Source organism: Bison bison, unplaced genomic scaffold, assembly GCF_000754665.1.
Source record: "Bison bison bison isolate TAMUID 2011002044 unplaced genomic scaffold, Bison_UMD1.0 scf7180017864349, whole genome shotgun sequence".
Lineage (NCBI taxonomy): Eukaryota > Metazoa > Chordata > Mammalia > Artiodactyla > Bovidae > Bison > Bison bison.
In genome coordinates this window covers 4,430,989-4,446,509 of record NW_011494921.1, presented here as the reverse complement: position 1 = coordinate 4,446,509, position 15,521 = coordinate 4,430,989, and the positions used below count along the sequence as shown (strand labels likewise).

Genomic DNA, 15,521 nt, shown 5'->3' with positions numbered 1-15,521 from the left:
TTTCCAGGAGCAAGCATCTTTTAATTTCATGGCTGCAATTACCATCTGTAGTGATTTGAGCCCAGAAATAAGGTCTGTCACTGTTTCCAGTGTTTCCCCATCTATTTCCCATGAAGTGATGGGACCAGATGCCATGATCTTCATTTTCTGAATGTTGAGCTTTAAGCCAACTTTTTCACTCTCCACTTTCATTTTCATCAAGAGACTTTTGAGTTGCTCTTCACTTTCTGCCATAAGGGTGGTGTCATCTGCATATCTGAGGTTATTGATATTTCTCTCGGCAGTCTTGATTCCAGCTTGTGCTTCATCCAGCCTAGGGTTTCTCATGATGTACTCTGCATATAAGTTAAATAAGCAGGCTGACAATATACAGCCTTGACATACTCCTTTTCCTATTTGGAACCAGTTTGTTATTCCATGTCCCATTCTAACTGTTGCTTCCTGACCTGCATACAGGTTTCTCAAGAGGCAGGTCAGGTGGTCTGGTTTCCTACCTCTTTCAGAATTTTCCACAGTTTGTTGTGATCCACACAGTCAAAGGCTTTGGCATAGTCAGTAAAGCAGAAATAGATGTTTTTCTGGAACTCTCTTGCTTTTTTCGATGATCCAGCAGATGTTGGCAATTTGATCTCTGGTTCCTCTGCCTTTTCTAAAGCCAGCTTGAACATCTGGAAGTTCACAATTCACATATTTCTGAAGCCTGGCTTGGAGAATTTTGAGCATTACTTTACTAGTGTGTGAGATGAGTGCAATTGTGCGGTAGTTTGAGCATTCTTTGGCATTGCCTTTCTTTTGGACTGGAATGAAAACTGACCTTTTCCAGTCCTGTAGCCACTGCTGAGTTTTCCAAATTTGCTGGCATATTGAGTGCAGCACTTTCACAGCATCATCTTTCAGAATTTGAAATAGCTCAACTGGAATTCCATCACCTCCACTAGCTTTGTTCATAGTGATGCTTTCTAAGGCCCACTTGACTTCACATTCCAGGATGTCAGGCTCTAGGTGAGTGATCACACCATCGTGATTATCTGGGTCGTGAAGATCTTTTTTGTACAGTTCTTCTGTGTATTCTTGCCACCTCTTCTTAATATCTTCTGCTTCTGTTAGGTCCATACCATTTATGTCCTTTTTCGAGCCCATCTTTGCATGAAATGTCCCCTTGGTATCTCTAATTTTCTTGCAGAGATTCAAGAGGGTGTGGCTGGGGCTGCCGCACCCTCCTGTTACACCTTCTCCACTGCTTCCTGCTGTTTCCATCACAGATTTAGACCCCAATGTGTGCTGGACACACCCTGCTGCCAGCCCTCGAGAGAAACCTCAGATTTCTCGTATCACGCACAGTCTCAAGTCTACTTTTAACTCCACCCCCACTAGCAAGAGTACAGTTCTGAAGACCTCTTAAGCACTAGACTATGCTCAGCCTTCCACAACTCTTTTGGACAAGCTGTATACCAAATAAAGCCAGCTGATACTTTTAAAGGCACAGGTGTGCATCTTTTTAGGCTTCCCAGGTGATTCAGTAGTTAAAGAATTGCCTGCCGATGCAGGAGATGTGGGTTTGATCCCTGGGTCAGGAAGATCACCCAGAGGAGGAAATGGCAACCCACTCTAGTATTCTTGCCTGGAGAAACCCGTGGACAGAGGAGTCTGGTGTGGCTGCAGGTGATGGGGTTGCAAAGATTCGGATATGACTGAGCACACAACACGTGGATCTTTTTGCCCCTTACGACAGAAAAGCTCTTTCTATGAGACCACGTCTTTAGCAAAGCCTCAGTTCACTAACGGAGAAGGCAGTGGCACCCCACTCCAGTACTCTTGCCTGGAAAATCCCATGGATGGAGGAGCCTGGTAGGCTGTAGTCCATGGGGTCGCTAGGAGTCGGACCCAACTGAGCGACTTCACTTTCATTTTCCACTTTCATGCATTGGAGAAGGAAATGGCAACCCACTCCAGTGTTCTTGCCTGGAAAATCCCAGGGACGGGGAGCCTGGTGGGCTGCCGTCTATGGGGTTGCACAGAGTCGGACACGACTGAAGTGACTTAGCAGCAGCAGTTCACTAAGGTCAGAAAATGAACTACTAAGATAGTCATACAAAAATGCTTCACACCGCCCTGAGGCAGCCACATCTCACCCAAATGGGAGGTTTTTTTTAAAAAAGAAGCTAAGAGGAGACAGTACAGCCACAGAAAATAGAGAATGCAGGGTTTGTTAAGCTCTGCTCTCTGTCTTTGGTTTCCCCTCACCTGCTCTGAGGGGAACTCTTCTCGTCCCTCGTTTCGGTATTCCTTTTGTTTCTGGCCTCTTCCGTTTTGTTTCTGGCCTCTTCTGTTATCAGTAGAACAGAACTTAATTTGATAGGAACCCAATTCCAAACATTCTTTATTTAAATTTGCTCTAAAAGTCTATACTGAGCATTCTTTCCTTCTGTTATAAATCAGTAAAAGTATTACTGTAATGTTAGTTACTGTTCCGCTTCATGTACAGTTAGTATCCTTTGCCTGATTTTCCAAAGCATCAATTAAGTTGAATTTCAGTTGTTTGACTCACCAGTTTCTGTATTCCTCAGTAGAGTGCATTGGTCTACTACATAAAGTGATAGCCTAGCTCTAAAATGAAATAAAATGAAGAAATCTTATCTGTAAAGCCTTCTTTTTTTGCGTTTTGTTTTTAAACTTTATATCCTCCTTTAAATGTCTCCCCCTCCTCCTCTTTTTTTTTTTAACAGCAAAGGACAAGGTTGCTCTTTTGATAGGAAATATGAATTATTGGGAGCATCCCAAGCTTAAAGCTCCTTTGGTGGATGTGTATGAATTGACCAACTTGTTAAGACAGCTAGATTTCAAAGTCGTTTCACTGTTGGATCTTACTGAATATGAGATGCGTAACGCCGTGGATGAATTTTTACTGCTTTTAGACAAAGGAGTCTATGGTAAGATACTTATCATCTTCGCTTTTGTAATTATCCCCTTGTCTTTTTGTTGTACAAGTTAGGTTGAGAATTGAAAAGCAGAGAAAGGCATGGCAAATGGACTGTTGAAAAGTTTTATTCTTGTAATAGAAGATGGATTTGATCTTCATTCCTTAGTTCCATGTGACTAATTAACTTGATGTCTTTACTTTCACGTCTCAAAACAGTGTTGTTCTTAGTAGAATTCTCAACCTATCTTACGTGATTTTGTTTCATTGACTACAAGAGCTACAGTAAAGTTCAGTGACCAGATAGCAAATTGTATATTCATATATGTAAAATACTAATATGCATGTGTGTGTGCGGAGTATAAAAAGTTGTACCCGAATGTACATTCCACATGTTTTCTTCTGTTTTCTAACTATTGCATGGTATTTTCTGGCCTTTTAGTGGGAACTAAAATTTAACAAGGAAATATTGATGAGTGAGACATATGAGAACAATCAGTAAACTAAAGTCCTACCCAGATACAGTTAAAGATGAAAGTGTTAATTGCTCAGTTGTGTCCGACTCTTTGCGACGAAATGGACTATAGCCCTCCAGGCTCCTCTGTCCATGAACTTCTCCAGTCAAGAGTACTGGAATGGGTAGCCATTTCCTTCTCCAGAGGATCTTCCCGACCCAGGGATCAAACCCAGGTCTGCAGCATTGCAGGCAGATTGTTTACCATCTGAGCCGCCCGGGAAGCCCAGGTTAAAGATGGACCTCCACAAGAATACTAACAGTAAATTTTTTTTAATGTTTTTTCTCATTCTTTCATTTAAATATATTAAGAACACTACATTTATGGTAAAGATTCTTTAAAGAGAGAGTATGCTGTCAGTAATAAGCCGTTTCTTTGGTGATTTTCTTTTAATGGGCATAGCCACAAGTATGGGAAGCCAGCTGTCACTCTCAGCTGCATTTCTCAGAGCTGTGCTCCCTTTGATGTTGTATAATAACATCCAGCTGCCAGGAAAGTAACATTTCCAGACCTGCTGTCAGGATGCCACGCTAAACCAAGTTGATTTGGCTTCTATATCTTTCCAGTTACTTTACTTCAATAATTCCTTTATTTAGCCTTTTTACTTCTAATTAGACTAATATGATGAGGCAAACTTGATAGAATTGCTAAAGGTTCTCAAAGTAGAAGTTTTTTTTTTAATTAAACAAAGATGAATAATTTTTAATGATAAAAGGTACAATTCACAAAGAAGATAGACATCATTAGACACCTAACAACAAAGAAACAAAGATACTCAAAGTAGAATTTTTAATGGAAGAAAAAACTAACTTCTTTCAAGATTTAGCACATTACTGTATATAGGATGGGGGAAAATCTTAAAATCTCAGTAAGTTTTAAATGAGTTTCTTCTTAAGTACCAAGGATTACAATTGCTACGCAAGTGAATCAGCAAAGTAAATATCTCAGATTTGGGACTTCAACATTATTCTGATGTTTTAACAATGTAATCTTAATTCATGAGCATATAAAGTAATGACTCTGAGAATCCATTTTTCTTATGAAAATGATAGAATATACAATACAAATGTGCCCCTGTGGTACTTGATTTATAGTTTTAGTCTCTAATAAGGTGGTTAGTTGATTAATTTTATATTACATAATTTATCTCAGTTGTTAAGTGCATAGATGGCTTAAACAGGAAAAGGCTTCTAAAACTTTCCCAGAGGTAATGAGGTGCAAGGAAAAAATATTTACCAATTTGGGTTTTGAGATTGGTGAAGTATTTTAAGAGTTAAGGAATTATATGAAGAATTATGAATTTGATTATTTATTGTAATTTCTTATTAGCATTATTACCTTGGCTTTAAATTCTTTTTAGCTTTTTAAATCAAAACTTAAAAATAAAATCAAAACTTAAATTTTAATTGCCCCTGGAAACTTGAGAACCAGAAATATTAAAAGTTCTAGTAAGAAGAGTTTATCTTATGCTGAAGCTTTGCCCCAAAATAAAAACATCAACTTGAAATATAGAGTAAAGAGGCCCGGGTTCGATCCCAAGTCAGGGAACTAGATCCCACATAACACAACAAAGATTCAGTGCAGCCAAATAAAAATAAATATATATTTTTTTAAAAAGCTAGAAAAATGTTTAAATACGACTGATTCATGTCTTAACAGGGTGGTTGCATAATATTTTGAAGTATTGTGAATATCCCAAACACCAGACACATCTGCTTTCAATGTAAGTGTGGCAGAGGCCAGAGGGCATAGGCATGTTCCCTGGGCTGTGCCCTCACGTCCAGCTGGCAGCCCCGGGGACCAGGAGTACTTTGGGGGGCAGGGGAGGCAGAGCTAGAGCCACAGGAGTTTCCGAAGAGCAGTGTCAGCGTGGAAAGCATGGGCACTGAAGTTTATGCCCTTCTGTATTATACTGCCCTTGGGTTTGTGAAGGAAATAAAAATTAGCAGAACAGAATATGTAATTCAGTTTTTAAACATATATAAGCACTAAAAACACAAACTAGAAACAGGAATAACTGACCTATTTGTTACCTATAAATAAGGATAAATAGATAAAGATTTCAGTTATATAAATAAGCTGCTGCTGCTGCTGCTAAGTCGCTTCAGTTGTGTCCAACTCTGTGCAACCCCATAGATGGCAGCCCACCAGGCTCCCCCGTCCCTGGGATTCTCCAGGCAAGAACACTGGAGTGGGTTGCCATTTCCTTCTCCAATGCATGAAAGTGAAAAGTGAAAGTGAAGTCGCTCAGTCGTGTCTGACTCTTAGTGACCCCATGGACTGCAGCCTACCAGGCTCCTCCATCCATGGGATTTTCTAGGCAAGAGTACTGGAGTGGGGTGCCATCGCCTTCTCCGATATAGATAAGCTAGGATGGAGTAAGTCCTTGGCTTAGTGTCCACCCCACCTAACACTTGTCTACATTCATCACCTGCTGCAGCTGAGCTGTGCTTCAATAGAAAAGAAGGTTCAAGGAACCTGGCTAGAATAAGGCCAAAGCCTCACTCACGCTGGAACCACTCGCGTCAGTGTAGCTCAGGGGTTAAGCAGCAGACCCAACAGTCACGAACCCTGGACTCAACACTCTGGCTTTTCTGCTCACTCGCTATGTGTCTGTGACCAAGTTACTTCACTTTCCTAAGCCAGAAAGGATGTATACAATGGATAGACAAGTTAATGCAGTTGTTACAGGACAAGTAAGATAAAATAACCAGCCACATATCTGGCATGCTAAAGCCTTGAAATACTGTAGCCGTTGTTGTCGTAGTTTGCTGAGTTCAGATTTTCCTTCACGAATAGGGGATTTGGATAACATTCCACTTCAGGCCTCAATAGAGAAATTGACTTTTATCTCTTATTATGTATTAAGGTTAAGCCTAAGATTTCATCGGGGGAAAAAAAGGAGTTTTTAAAGAGATGGTATGGTGAGATCATGGAAATACCAGTACACCGACATTTTTTATTTTCTGAGAGTAACGTTACCTCAAAAGCCAGCAGAAGGTTGTAAGGAGACAGCATAACCTAGCGCAGCAGCTGATCCAGCTGGCAGCTCACTTCTGGGAGTGCCCCTTATTAGTCTGTAAAGTGGGTGAGCTGTCGAACGCCTCCGTGTCTCAGCTTCCGCATCTGTAGGGCGGCAGCGACGACATCTGCTGCCTCACTATGAGGCACGTGTCGTGGGACGCCTGTGAGCTTGTTGAGGTAAAGCTCGGGCTTCCAGCAGTGCCTGATGTGTTCGAGTAACCACTCTGCAGGTCGCTGGTGGTGGCGACGCTCACGTTCCAATAAAAGCCCTGTGCCAAGTGCACGGCAGCGCCACTCAAGCGGGAAAGCCTTCCATTTAAGCAACTGTGTTCTCTGTAGACAAAAAATAAGTCCTTCTGACAGACTGTAACCTTGGAAATCATATTCCCAAGAAATAAAATTCCTAAAAGATCTATTTTATAAGGTTTTATTTCTAACCCCATTGAATTCTTTGACATTTTAAAAGAGATCCGTTTTGTCCTTCTATCCTTGAGTAATAAGAGTGGTTTAAATGTACAAATAGTACTAGAGATGGAATTTTTAAAATACAGTGATTTGGCCTAGTTATTTTACATAAAAATGCTTACCCTCCTGCAGTATAATTTGTGTGTAGACTTTGATACAAAATGCTTATTACATTTGTCATGAATTGCTCTGTGGTGATCAAACGGTATTTTGTTGTCAGTGCCTTTTCAGTGATGGCAGACCTGGGCATACAGCATTGAAACACTGGACCACACCTAGCTTTTCCTGCATGAGGGAGGCTAAACCCTCCCTCCCTTGAAGTTGCTTTTGCTCCCAAGTCAAGCCTTGCTGAAGCCAGATGTGTTAAATGACACAATGGGAGCCCGCCAGGCTCCTCTGGCCACGGGATTCTCCAGGCAAGAATACTGGAGTGGGTAGCCATTCCCTTCTGCAGGGCATCTTCTCAACCCAGGGATCGAACTTGGGTCTCCTGCCTTGCAGGCAGATTCTTTACCATCTGAGGAAATTTATAAGCCCCCTAATATAATGGGACGGGGAAAACGCTATGTATGGAATGCAAATACCTATCAGCTATATGATTTTAAGCATATTATTTGTTTTAAAATTTTATTTTCTCACCTATAAAGTAGGTCATTTAAAAATTGTTACAGGTTAAAATCTGATCATGTTTATGAAAATCATGAAAATGCCATGCAGATATAAAATTTCTTTATTACAGTTACTTTTATCAAAGAAACTGTGTCTACATAGAACTGTAAAGTGCCCGTGTGTGATTTGAAGTGTCAAGGCTGCTGTAGGATTTCCCAGCAGGGTGGGACTGAAATGTGTTCAGAAGCTGAAGACCAGGTGATAACTTGCCCAGGGTCTGAACCTGAGATCAGCCCAAGCCTTGGCAAAGATTTGGGTAGATGGGAAGAGAGTGTGACTTGAGCAGGGCCATGGAGATTGCAAATAAGCGTATCTTGCTCTGGAAGCAGGAAAGAGACGGACAGGGAGTGGAGTCAGATTTTGAATACTGGACAGTGTAAATCTTGCACTTTTAAAGTACATGGGTCTTTTCCTCATTTTATAAACATTTTTCTTGAACTGTAGTTTATTTCCCACGTTTCGTTAGTTTCTGCTGTGCAGTGATGATTGGCTCTGTGTACACAGACCCCCTCCCTGCCCGACCTCCCCCCAGCCCCGCGGTCCCACCGCTCCAGGTCACCGCACAGCCCCGAACTGAGCTCCCCGCTCCGCGATGCACAGCAGGTCCCAGTTCAGTGATTTTCAGTGTCCACACAAAGCCGTTCAGTCAGCTAACTCCAGAACGTTGTCATCGGCCCCCAGACCCTGTATCCACTCGCTGTCCCTCCTCATTCCTGCTGACCCCAGACTCCGACAGCAGCAAACCGCTCGCTGCCTCTGGGTTTGTCTCCCGAGGACTCTGCTAGGAATGGAGTCACTCCCTGCCAGTCCTTCTGGGTCTGGCTTCAGTCACTTCTGGCACAGTGCATCCAAGCTTCCTCTGTGTTGTAGCGTTACTTTTATGATTAATTAATCATCCACTGTGTGGATAGAGAACGTTTATTCATTGATCAGCAAATGGACATTTAACCATTCTCCACTATTTAGATATTAGAACTAGTGCCCCTGTGAACACATTGCATGTGCACATTCTTGTGGACACGTGTTTTCAGTTCTCCTGGATATTTACCTTGGCGTGGTATTTCTGGGTCACAGAATGCTGTTTTGCTGAGGAACCGCCTGATTGCAGAGGGCTTGCGCTACCGTATGTTCCTGCCAGAAGCAAACGAGGTTCCTACTCCCTCTTCACCCTCGCCTGCCTTCGCTCTCGCCTTTGTGGTCACAGCCTCCTGATGAGTGTGAAGGGGCGTCACACCGTTTTGTTCTGCCTTTCCCTAATGGTTGCTAATATCGAGCGTCTCCTCCTGTGCCTGTTTGCCATTTGTATGTTCTCTTTGGAGAAATGTTCATTCAAGTCTGTTGCACGTTTTAAAATTGTCTTTTTCTTGTTGAAGAGTTCTTCATACATTCTGGATACAAAGTGTCCTTGTAGATATATAATGTGTCCTCACAAATACTAATCTGTCTATGCGGACATGTTCTCCCATTCTGTGAGTTATCTTTTCACTTACTTGATTTTCATTGATTCACTAATTAAACCCACTGTGTACCGTGATTTTCTAAACACTTTGATTTACAGCAATAATTTAATTCCTTCTAGGCTGGTCTCCTTTCTGTTAGCTGTCATTCCAGGGCCAGGCCTTGTTGGTCTCTGTGCCCGCTGCCTATAAGGCACCTTCCTTCCTCCCTGCCTTTCCAGACTGTTCCCTTTCTCTCTGGACCATCCGTTGTCGCTTCCCCTCATGCTGGTGCTCCCCTCGGCACTTTATGTATCTCGTACAGCGTTGCTCTAATCCCATGATGTGTGCTATTTAATTACACACCGGCTTTTCTGTGTGTGACTGATAGCGTGAGCGTGCCTGAATGAGCTGCAAGACCCTCAGGGCCAGGAGCTCTGTGTTCATTTCTTTTTCATCGTCCCTGCCACGTACATGATGATGAGCACCCACAATGAACAAACCAGTGTGTGTCCATTTTGTCATTTTTTTACCCAGAATGATACATATGAAAGAACCATTTTTCTTATTTAAGTAGGAATTCAGGAAAAGTTGACAACCTGGATCCTGCCCTGTGGAACCAAGGAAGCAAGTTTTCTTTCCTGCTGAAAACCACGTTCTTGCTGGGAGTTGGGGGCTGCAGCTGAATTAGCTTTTTTTTTTTCTCCTTCTAAATGCCTTTTTACTGTTTACTGTAGAATACACATAAAGAAGTCATCACTTCAGACTGTTGACGGAGAAGAATCAGTGGGCACCAGAGTGCCGGCCTAGGGGACTATGTTCACAAGTATTCCTAGCAAATAGGAATGTCAAACGTTTTTATAAGGAAGCCCACACTGAGTTTTTTTTTAAGAACAAAAACCAACTTCTTTTCAAGAAGGTGTTTAGAGTTGTTTGGTGTGATTTTTTATAGTACCATTTCTCAGTAAAGAAATAATAACTCATCTGTGAACACTAAAACTAACACAGATTTTAGATTAATTCAGACTATAGAAAGTAAATGATATTTATACCTGCATAACAATGGCACCCCACTCCAGTACTCTTGCCTGGAAAATCCCATGGGTGGAGGAGCCTGGTGGGCTGCAGTCCATGGGGTCGCTAAGAGTTGGACACGACTGAGTGATTTCACTTTCACTTTTCTCTTTCATGCATTGGAGAAGGAAATGGCAACCCACTCCAGTGTTCTTGCCTGGAGAATCCCAAGGACGGGGGAGCCTGGTGGGCTGCCGCCTATGGGGTCGCACAGAGTTGAACACAACTGAAGCGACTTAGCAGCAGCAGCAGCAACAAAAAAATAGCAATCCACGAAATGAGATTTCCCTTCCCTGCCTAGAAAAAGATACATGGGTATTTTTCTAACCCCCTAATATTATAAGGAAATGCTGTGGAATCTCTTAAACCTGGCATGGCAGTGGCTGTTCCCCTGAACTGTGTTTATTCCTTCATCGGTTAAACACTCACTGAACTCCTGCTGTGTGCCAGGAACACACAGATGAAGGAGAGACTGCCCTGCCTGGAGAAGCCCTGCTTTCAGAGACCACAGATGAGCCACAGGAGTCCTCAGCCTTGTTTGTTTTTAAACATCCTGAGGTGAAATTGCATTCCGCGTTATACTGTTGGTTATAGATGTGCCGTTTTCATGAATTAAAATACACTTCAGAGGAGCATCTTTTTAAAATTTCTTACATATAAGGTACTGGTTGAATTATCGTATGGTAATCACTGCTGTACAGCAAAGTGACTCAGTTATACGTATATATGTGTGCGCGTGTGCTTTCTTTTTCATGTTCTTTTCCATATGGTTTATCACAGGTCACTGAATACAGTTCTCTGTGCTGGCAGTAGACCTTGTTGTTTTTCCATCCCGTATATACCAGTTTGTATCTGTTAATCGAAAACTCCCAGTCCAGCCCCTCACACACAGCCCAGCCCCTTGGCAACCACCAGTCTAGTCTCTGCGTCCGTGTTTCTGTTTCATAGGTAGGATCATTTATGTCACATTTTAGATTCCACATACAAGTGATATCATCTGGTATTTCTCTTTCTGACTTGCTTCTCTAGTTGCACAGGATAGCATCCTGATGTTGGTTTAAAATTCAGTACTTAAATGAAGACTGTTGCCAAGATAATTTTCAAGGCAAATTCAGTTAACACTTGAATGTGTTCATAGTTGCATCTCTCTTAAATAAGTATGCATTCATGTCAAGAAAGTAAGTCGTGGTTTTGTTTTAAAGACTGCTGCCTGCTCAGATTGCAGTTTCTCCTTTCTTGCTCTTCAGGGCTGTTGTATTACGCAGGACATGGATATGAGAACTTCGGGAACAGCTTTATGGTCCCTGTGGATGCTCCAAATCCGTATAGGTCTGAAAACTGTCTGTGTGTACAGAATATACTGAAACTGATGCAAGAAAAGGAAACGGGACTCAACGTGTTCCTGCTGGACATGTGCAGAAAAAGGTAGACTCCAGTCTCCACGCGGAGGCTTGTTGATGGCAGTTAAACATCAGCCTCGACAAGCTAAATCTCATGGCAAACCCAGGAAGCCTTCGAACACTTAGCGTTGCTGAATTTTAGATTGTAGAGTGGGACTGATTAAGAAGAAAACTAGAAAATAGATTTTCTCTGTGTGTTTTCAACTTTTTCCTGCCTGCTGTAGAATAGAAGTGGTGAGCAAAAGGGCATGGGTACTAACTCATATAGCCCTTCAGACTGCCTTTAGAACATCTTCTACAATCCCTGCAGCTATTCCTCCAGGAATTAACAGACTCAAAACTCAAAAGAGTGGGGGCCTTTAGCATCTTTTGGCTTGCTCAGCTTTTACCAATCAAAATCCAGTGCCCGAGTTCAAGTGCAACTCCAGTTTTAAAAGCTAACAAGAAAAAAGGGTGATTCTCTGCTGTCTCAGTTGTTGGGGAGTCCTGGATTACATTTGGTAAATACATAGCTGGTTGAAAGTGATAGGTTCAGAGTTCCTTTATGTGGTACAGAATAGTATATTTTTTCACTGTATTATTTGTGCTCTTTTAAGAATGCCATTTTAACTTTTGTATTTGTATCTGTCCTTTTCATCTTCTGCCTTTTAAATAGAAATGACTATGATGACACCATCCCAATCCTGGACGCCCTGAGAGTCACTGCCAACATTGTCTTTGGATATGCCACGTGAGACTTCAGTGTTGGCGATTCCGTCATTCTTTGATGACTTTTTTTTTAATACAGCGGGGTTTCTGTGTGTGTGTGTGTGTGTGTGTGTGTGTGTGTGTGTGTGTTTTACTGTCCTGGCTCTTCGATGTTGCTCAAGTTTTTCCCTAGTTGTGGCAAGTGGGGGCCACTCTCTAATTGCGCTGCGTGGGCTTCCCACAGTGGAGCCTTCTCGCTGCAGAGCACGGGCTCTGGGGCACAGGCTCAGGACTTGCGGCTCCGGCTCGAGAGCGTAGGCTCAGAACTTGCGGCGCACACGCTTAGTTGGTCTGCAGCGTGCGGGATCCTCCCAGGTCAAGGATCAAACCCGTGTCTCCTGCCTTGGCAAGTGAATTGTTTACCACTGAGCCATCAAGGAAGCCCAATGACTTCTTTTTGATTGTAGATTAGAAGCCTAGAAATATCCATAGCCATCTAGGCATAAATTTGCCTCGATATTCTTAATACAAAATTTTAAATAATTGACCTCAGCACTTTAGAGCTTGGCATCTTTTTTCTAAGTCCCAAAGCACTTAATTCTTGCTTAAAGGTCAATTCTTTAATTAAGATGCCCTGTGAGAGGCAGGGTATTACATGAGACTCATTAGTTTTTATAGGAGCCTAGTGGGGCAAGTGTTTGCTTTTTTTTTAAATGTCTTTCTTTGCAGGTGTCAAGGAGCAGAAGCTTTTGAAATACAGCATTCTGGGTTGGCAAATGGAATCTTCATGAAGTTTTTAAAGGATAGGTTATTAGAAGAAAAGAAAATTACTGTGTTACTGGATGAAGTTGCAGAAGGTAAAATAAAAACTAAAGAGAAAGCTACTTATGGTTCTCTTGAGTATTTTAATCCTACAGTCATTACATGGGTTTGGAATTAGTATCTATTTCATAGAACAATGAAATAGTTTATATAACGTTCATACGACTGCTTCTTTCCTCATTGGCTTAGCTGTATGCATTAGTGTAGCATTACTTTGACCTGCAAGGCTGAGCCCAGACACGATTGTGAAATAAATGAAGCTTAATCCTCAAAACTCTTTACCTTCTTTCAATACTTAGTGCCTGATGCCACCCAGTCTGCTTATTTGGAAAAAAGAGAAAAAAAGTTGTCCAATGAGTATTTTCTTTCAGGGTCAAACAGATGAAACTATAGAAATTTCGAGGCCCTGTGGGAAAAGGCTGGGTTCTTTTTTTTTTGTTTGACGAATTTGGGAGTTTGAAACCCTGCTTGAAGGACGGGACCCTGGCGGTCTGCCCCTCACACGTCTGCCGTCCCTGCTGCTCTCTGTTGCCGCCTGGCGGTGCTGTGCTCATGTCGCTCCCTGAGAAGCACCTGTTACCCCGTAGATGGACGCGTCTCTTTTTAACACCATTAGTCGCTCAGCCGTGTCCGACTCTTTGCCACCCCATGGGCTGTAGCCCTCCAGGCTTCTCTGTCCGTGGAATTCTCCAGGAAAGAATACTGGAGTGGGTTGCCATCCCCTTTTCCAGGGGATGTTCCTGACCCAGGAATCGAGCCCAGGTCTCCTGCATTGCAGGCAGACTCTTTACCATCTGAGCCACCAGGGAAGCTCGTAAGTCATATTAAAAAGAAGGCAGTTCTTTTGGAAACTGGCTCCCTAGAAAATGGAGCTTCATGGATGTTCCAGAGATGGCATCTGAATGTTTCACGACCCGCTCATTAGTCACATTCATTTATTTTCATGTTTTTATCAGTGTACATCCTTAGCTGGATCATTTGACTTCACTACTTTCCCCTTTAATGTAGACAGCCAGGGCCCTGACCCTCCTTCTTCAACCAAAGAAGTTCTGCTTTTATCTGTTTTACATATTGTGTGGGCTTCTATTTAAAGTTCTCATTTGAAGACAAAGTTCCGGTGCCTAAGAAAAAAGCCTTTGGAGTGTCAGTTATTTTCAAAGTGAGATCTGCTCCCAAGACTCTAAAATGTTTTATTCTAATTTTAATCTATCACTATCTTAAAACTTAATAAAAAGCACCAGTTCACCCACCTGTTGTTCTGTCAATAAATGGCATCCCAGTATATTTGAACTTCTGGATTATATTTTTATTTATATGTTATTATACATTTGAACTTTGAACTCTTCAGGATAATTTATTCTGAATACTTTTAAGTTTTCAAAGATCATAGGCCGAACAGTTGAGGAGAAAAACCACCTTTCCGGTTTCAGTTATATGCCAGTGAAACAAAAGAGGAAATAAATTGGTTGCTGTTATAAGGTTCCTGCTGTCAATCTGTGACCCCAGATTTTGGGGTTTGTACTTGAAACAGCATTATTAAATTGCTTGAAACTGCAAGATAAATTCTTTCCTATGTAGTTCTGGCAATATGGCATTTAAGGTACCTGATGCCATCTTGCTCTATAAAACTCCACAATCTGCTAGAAAAAAATATTTATTCAATTAGTGATGTACTTTTTACTAAGTCCCTTGGAACATACTTCTGACGGTTTTTATTATGAGTCGGATGTCCAGCATGAATCTCAGACTTTGACAGTAACCTATATCCAATTATATGTTCCCTCTATCTCTTTCCTTGCTCCCCCTTTCATGGGGTTCAGTTCAGTTCAGTCACTCAGTCATGTCCCACTCTTTGCGACCCCATAGACTGCAGCACGCCAGGCCTCCCTGTCCATCACCAACTCCCACAGTTTACTGAAACTCATGTCCATGGAGTCAATGATGCCATCCAACTATCTCATCCTCTGCCATCCCCTTCTCCTCCCGCCGTCAATCTTTTCCAGCATCGGTCTTTTCAAATTAGTCAGTTCTTCACATCAGGTGGCCAAAGTATTGGAGTTTCAGCTTCAACATCAGTCCTTCCAATGAACACTAAGGACTGATCTCCTTTAGGATGGACTGGTTGGATCTCCTTGCAGTCCAAGGGATTCTCAAGAGACTTCTCCAACACCACAGTTCAAAAGCATCAATTCTTCAGTGCTCAGCTTTCTTTAAAGTCCAACTCTCACATGCATACATGACTACTAGAAAAACCATACCCTTGACTAGATGGACCTCTGTTGGCAAAGTAACATCTCTGCTTTTTAATATGCTATCTAGGTTGGTCATAACTTCTTCCAAGGAGCAAGCATCTTTTTAATTTCATGGCTGCAATTACCATCTGTAGTGATTTTGGAGCCCAAGAAAATAAGGTCTGTCACTGTTTCCAGTGTTTCCCCATCTATTTCCCATGAAGTGATGGGACCAGATGCCATGATCTTCATTTTCTGAATGTTGAGCTTTAAGCCAACTT

At 42.0% G+C, this 15,521-nt stretch overlaps 1 protein-coding gene across 1 annotated transcript in view; it reads left to right on the top strand.

Annotated features, from left to right (window-relative positions):
• MALT1 (MALT1 paracaspase) overlaps positions 1 to 15,521 on the top strand; it is a 51,533-nt gene that overhangs the window by 28,915 nt on the left and 7,097 nt on the right. Inside the window, exons 10-13 of the mRNA XM_010854829.1 lie at positions 2,727 to 2,930; positions 11,348 to 11,525; positions 12,156 to 12,230; positions 12,917 to 13,044. Of these exons, the coding sequence (XP_010853131.1) occupies positions 2,727 to 2,930; positions 11,348 to 11,525; positions 12,156 to 12,230; positions 12,917 to 13,044 (585 nt within the window). The remainder of the gene's footprint in view (positions 1 to 2,726; positions 2,931 to 11,347; positions 11,526 to 12,155; positions 12,231 to 12,916; positions 13,045 to 15,521) is intronic.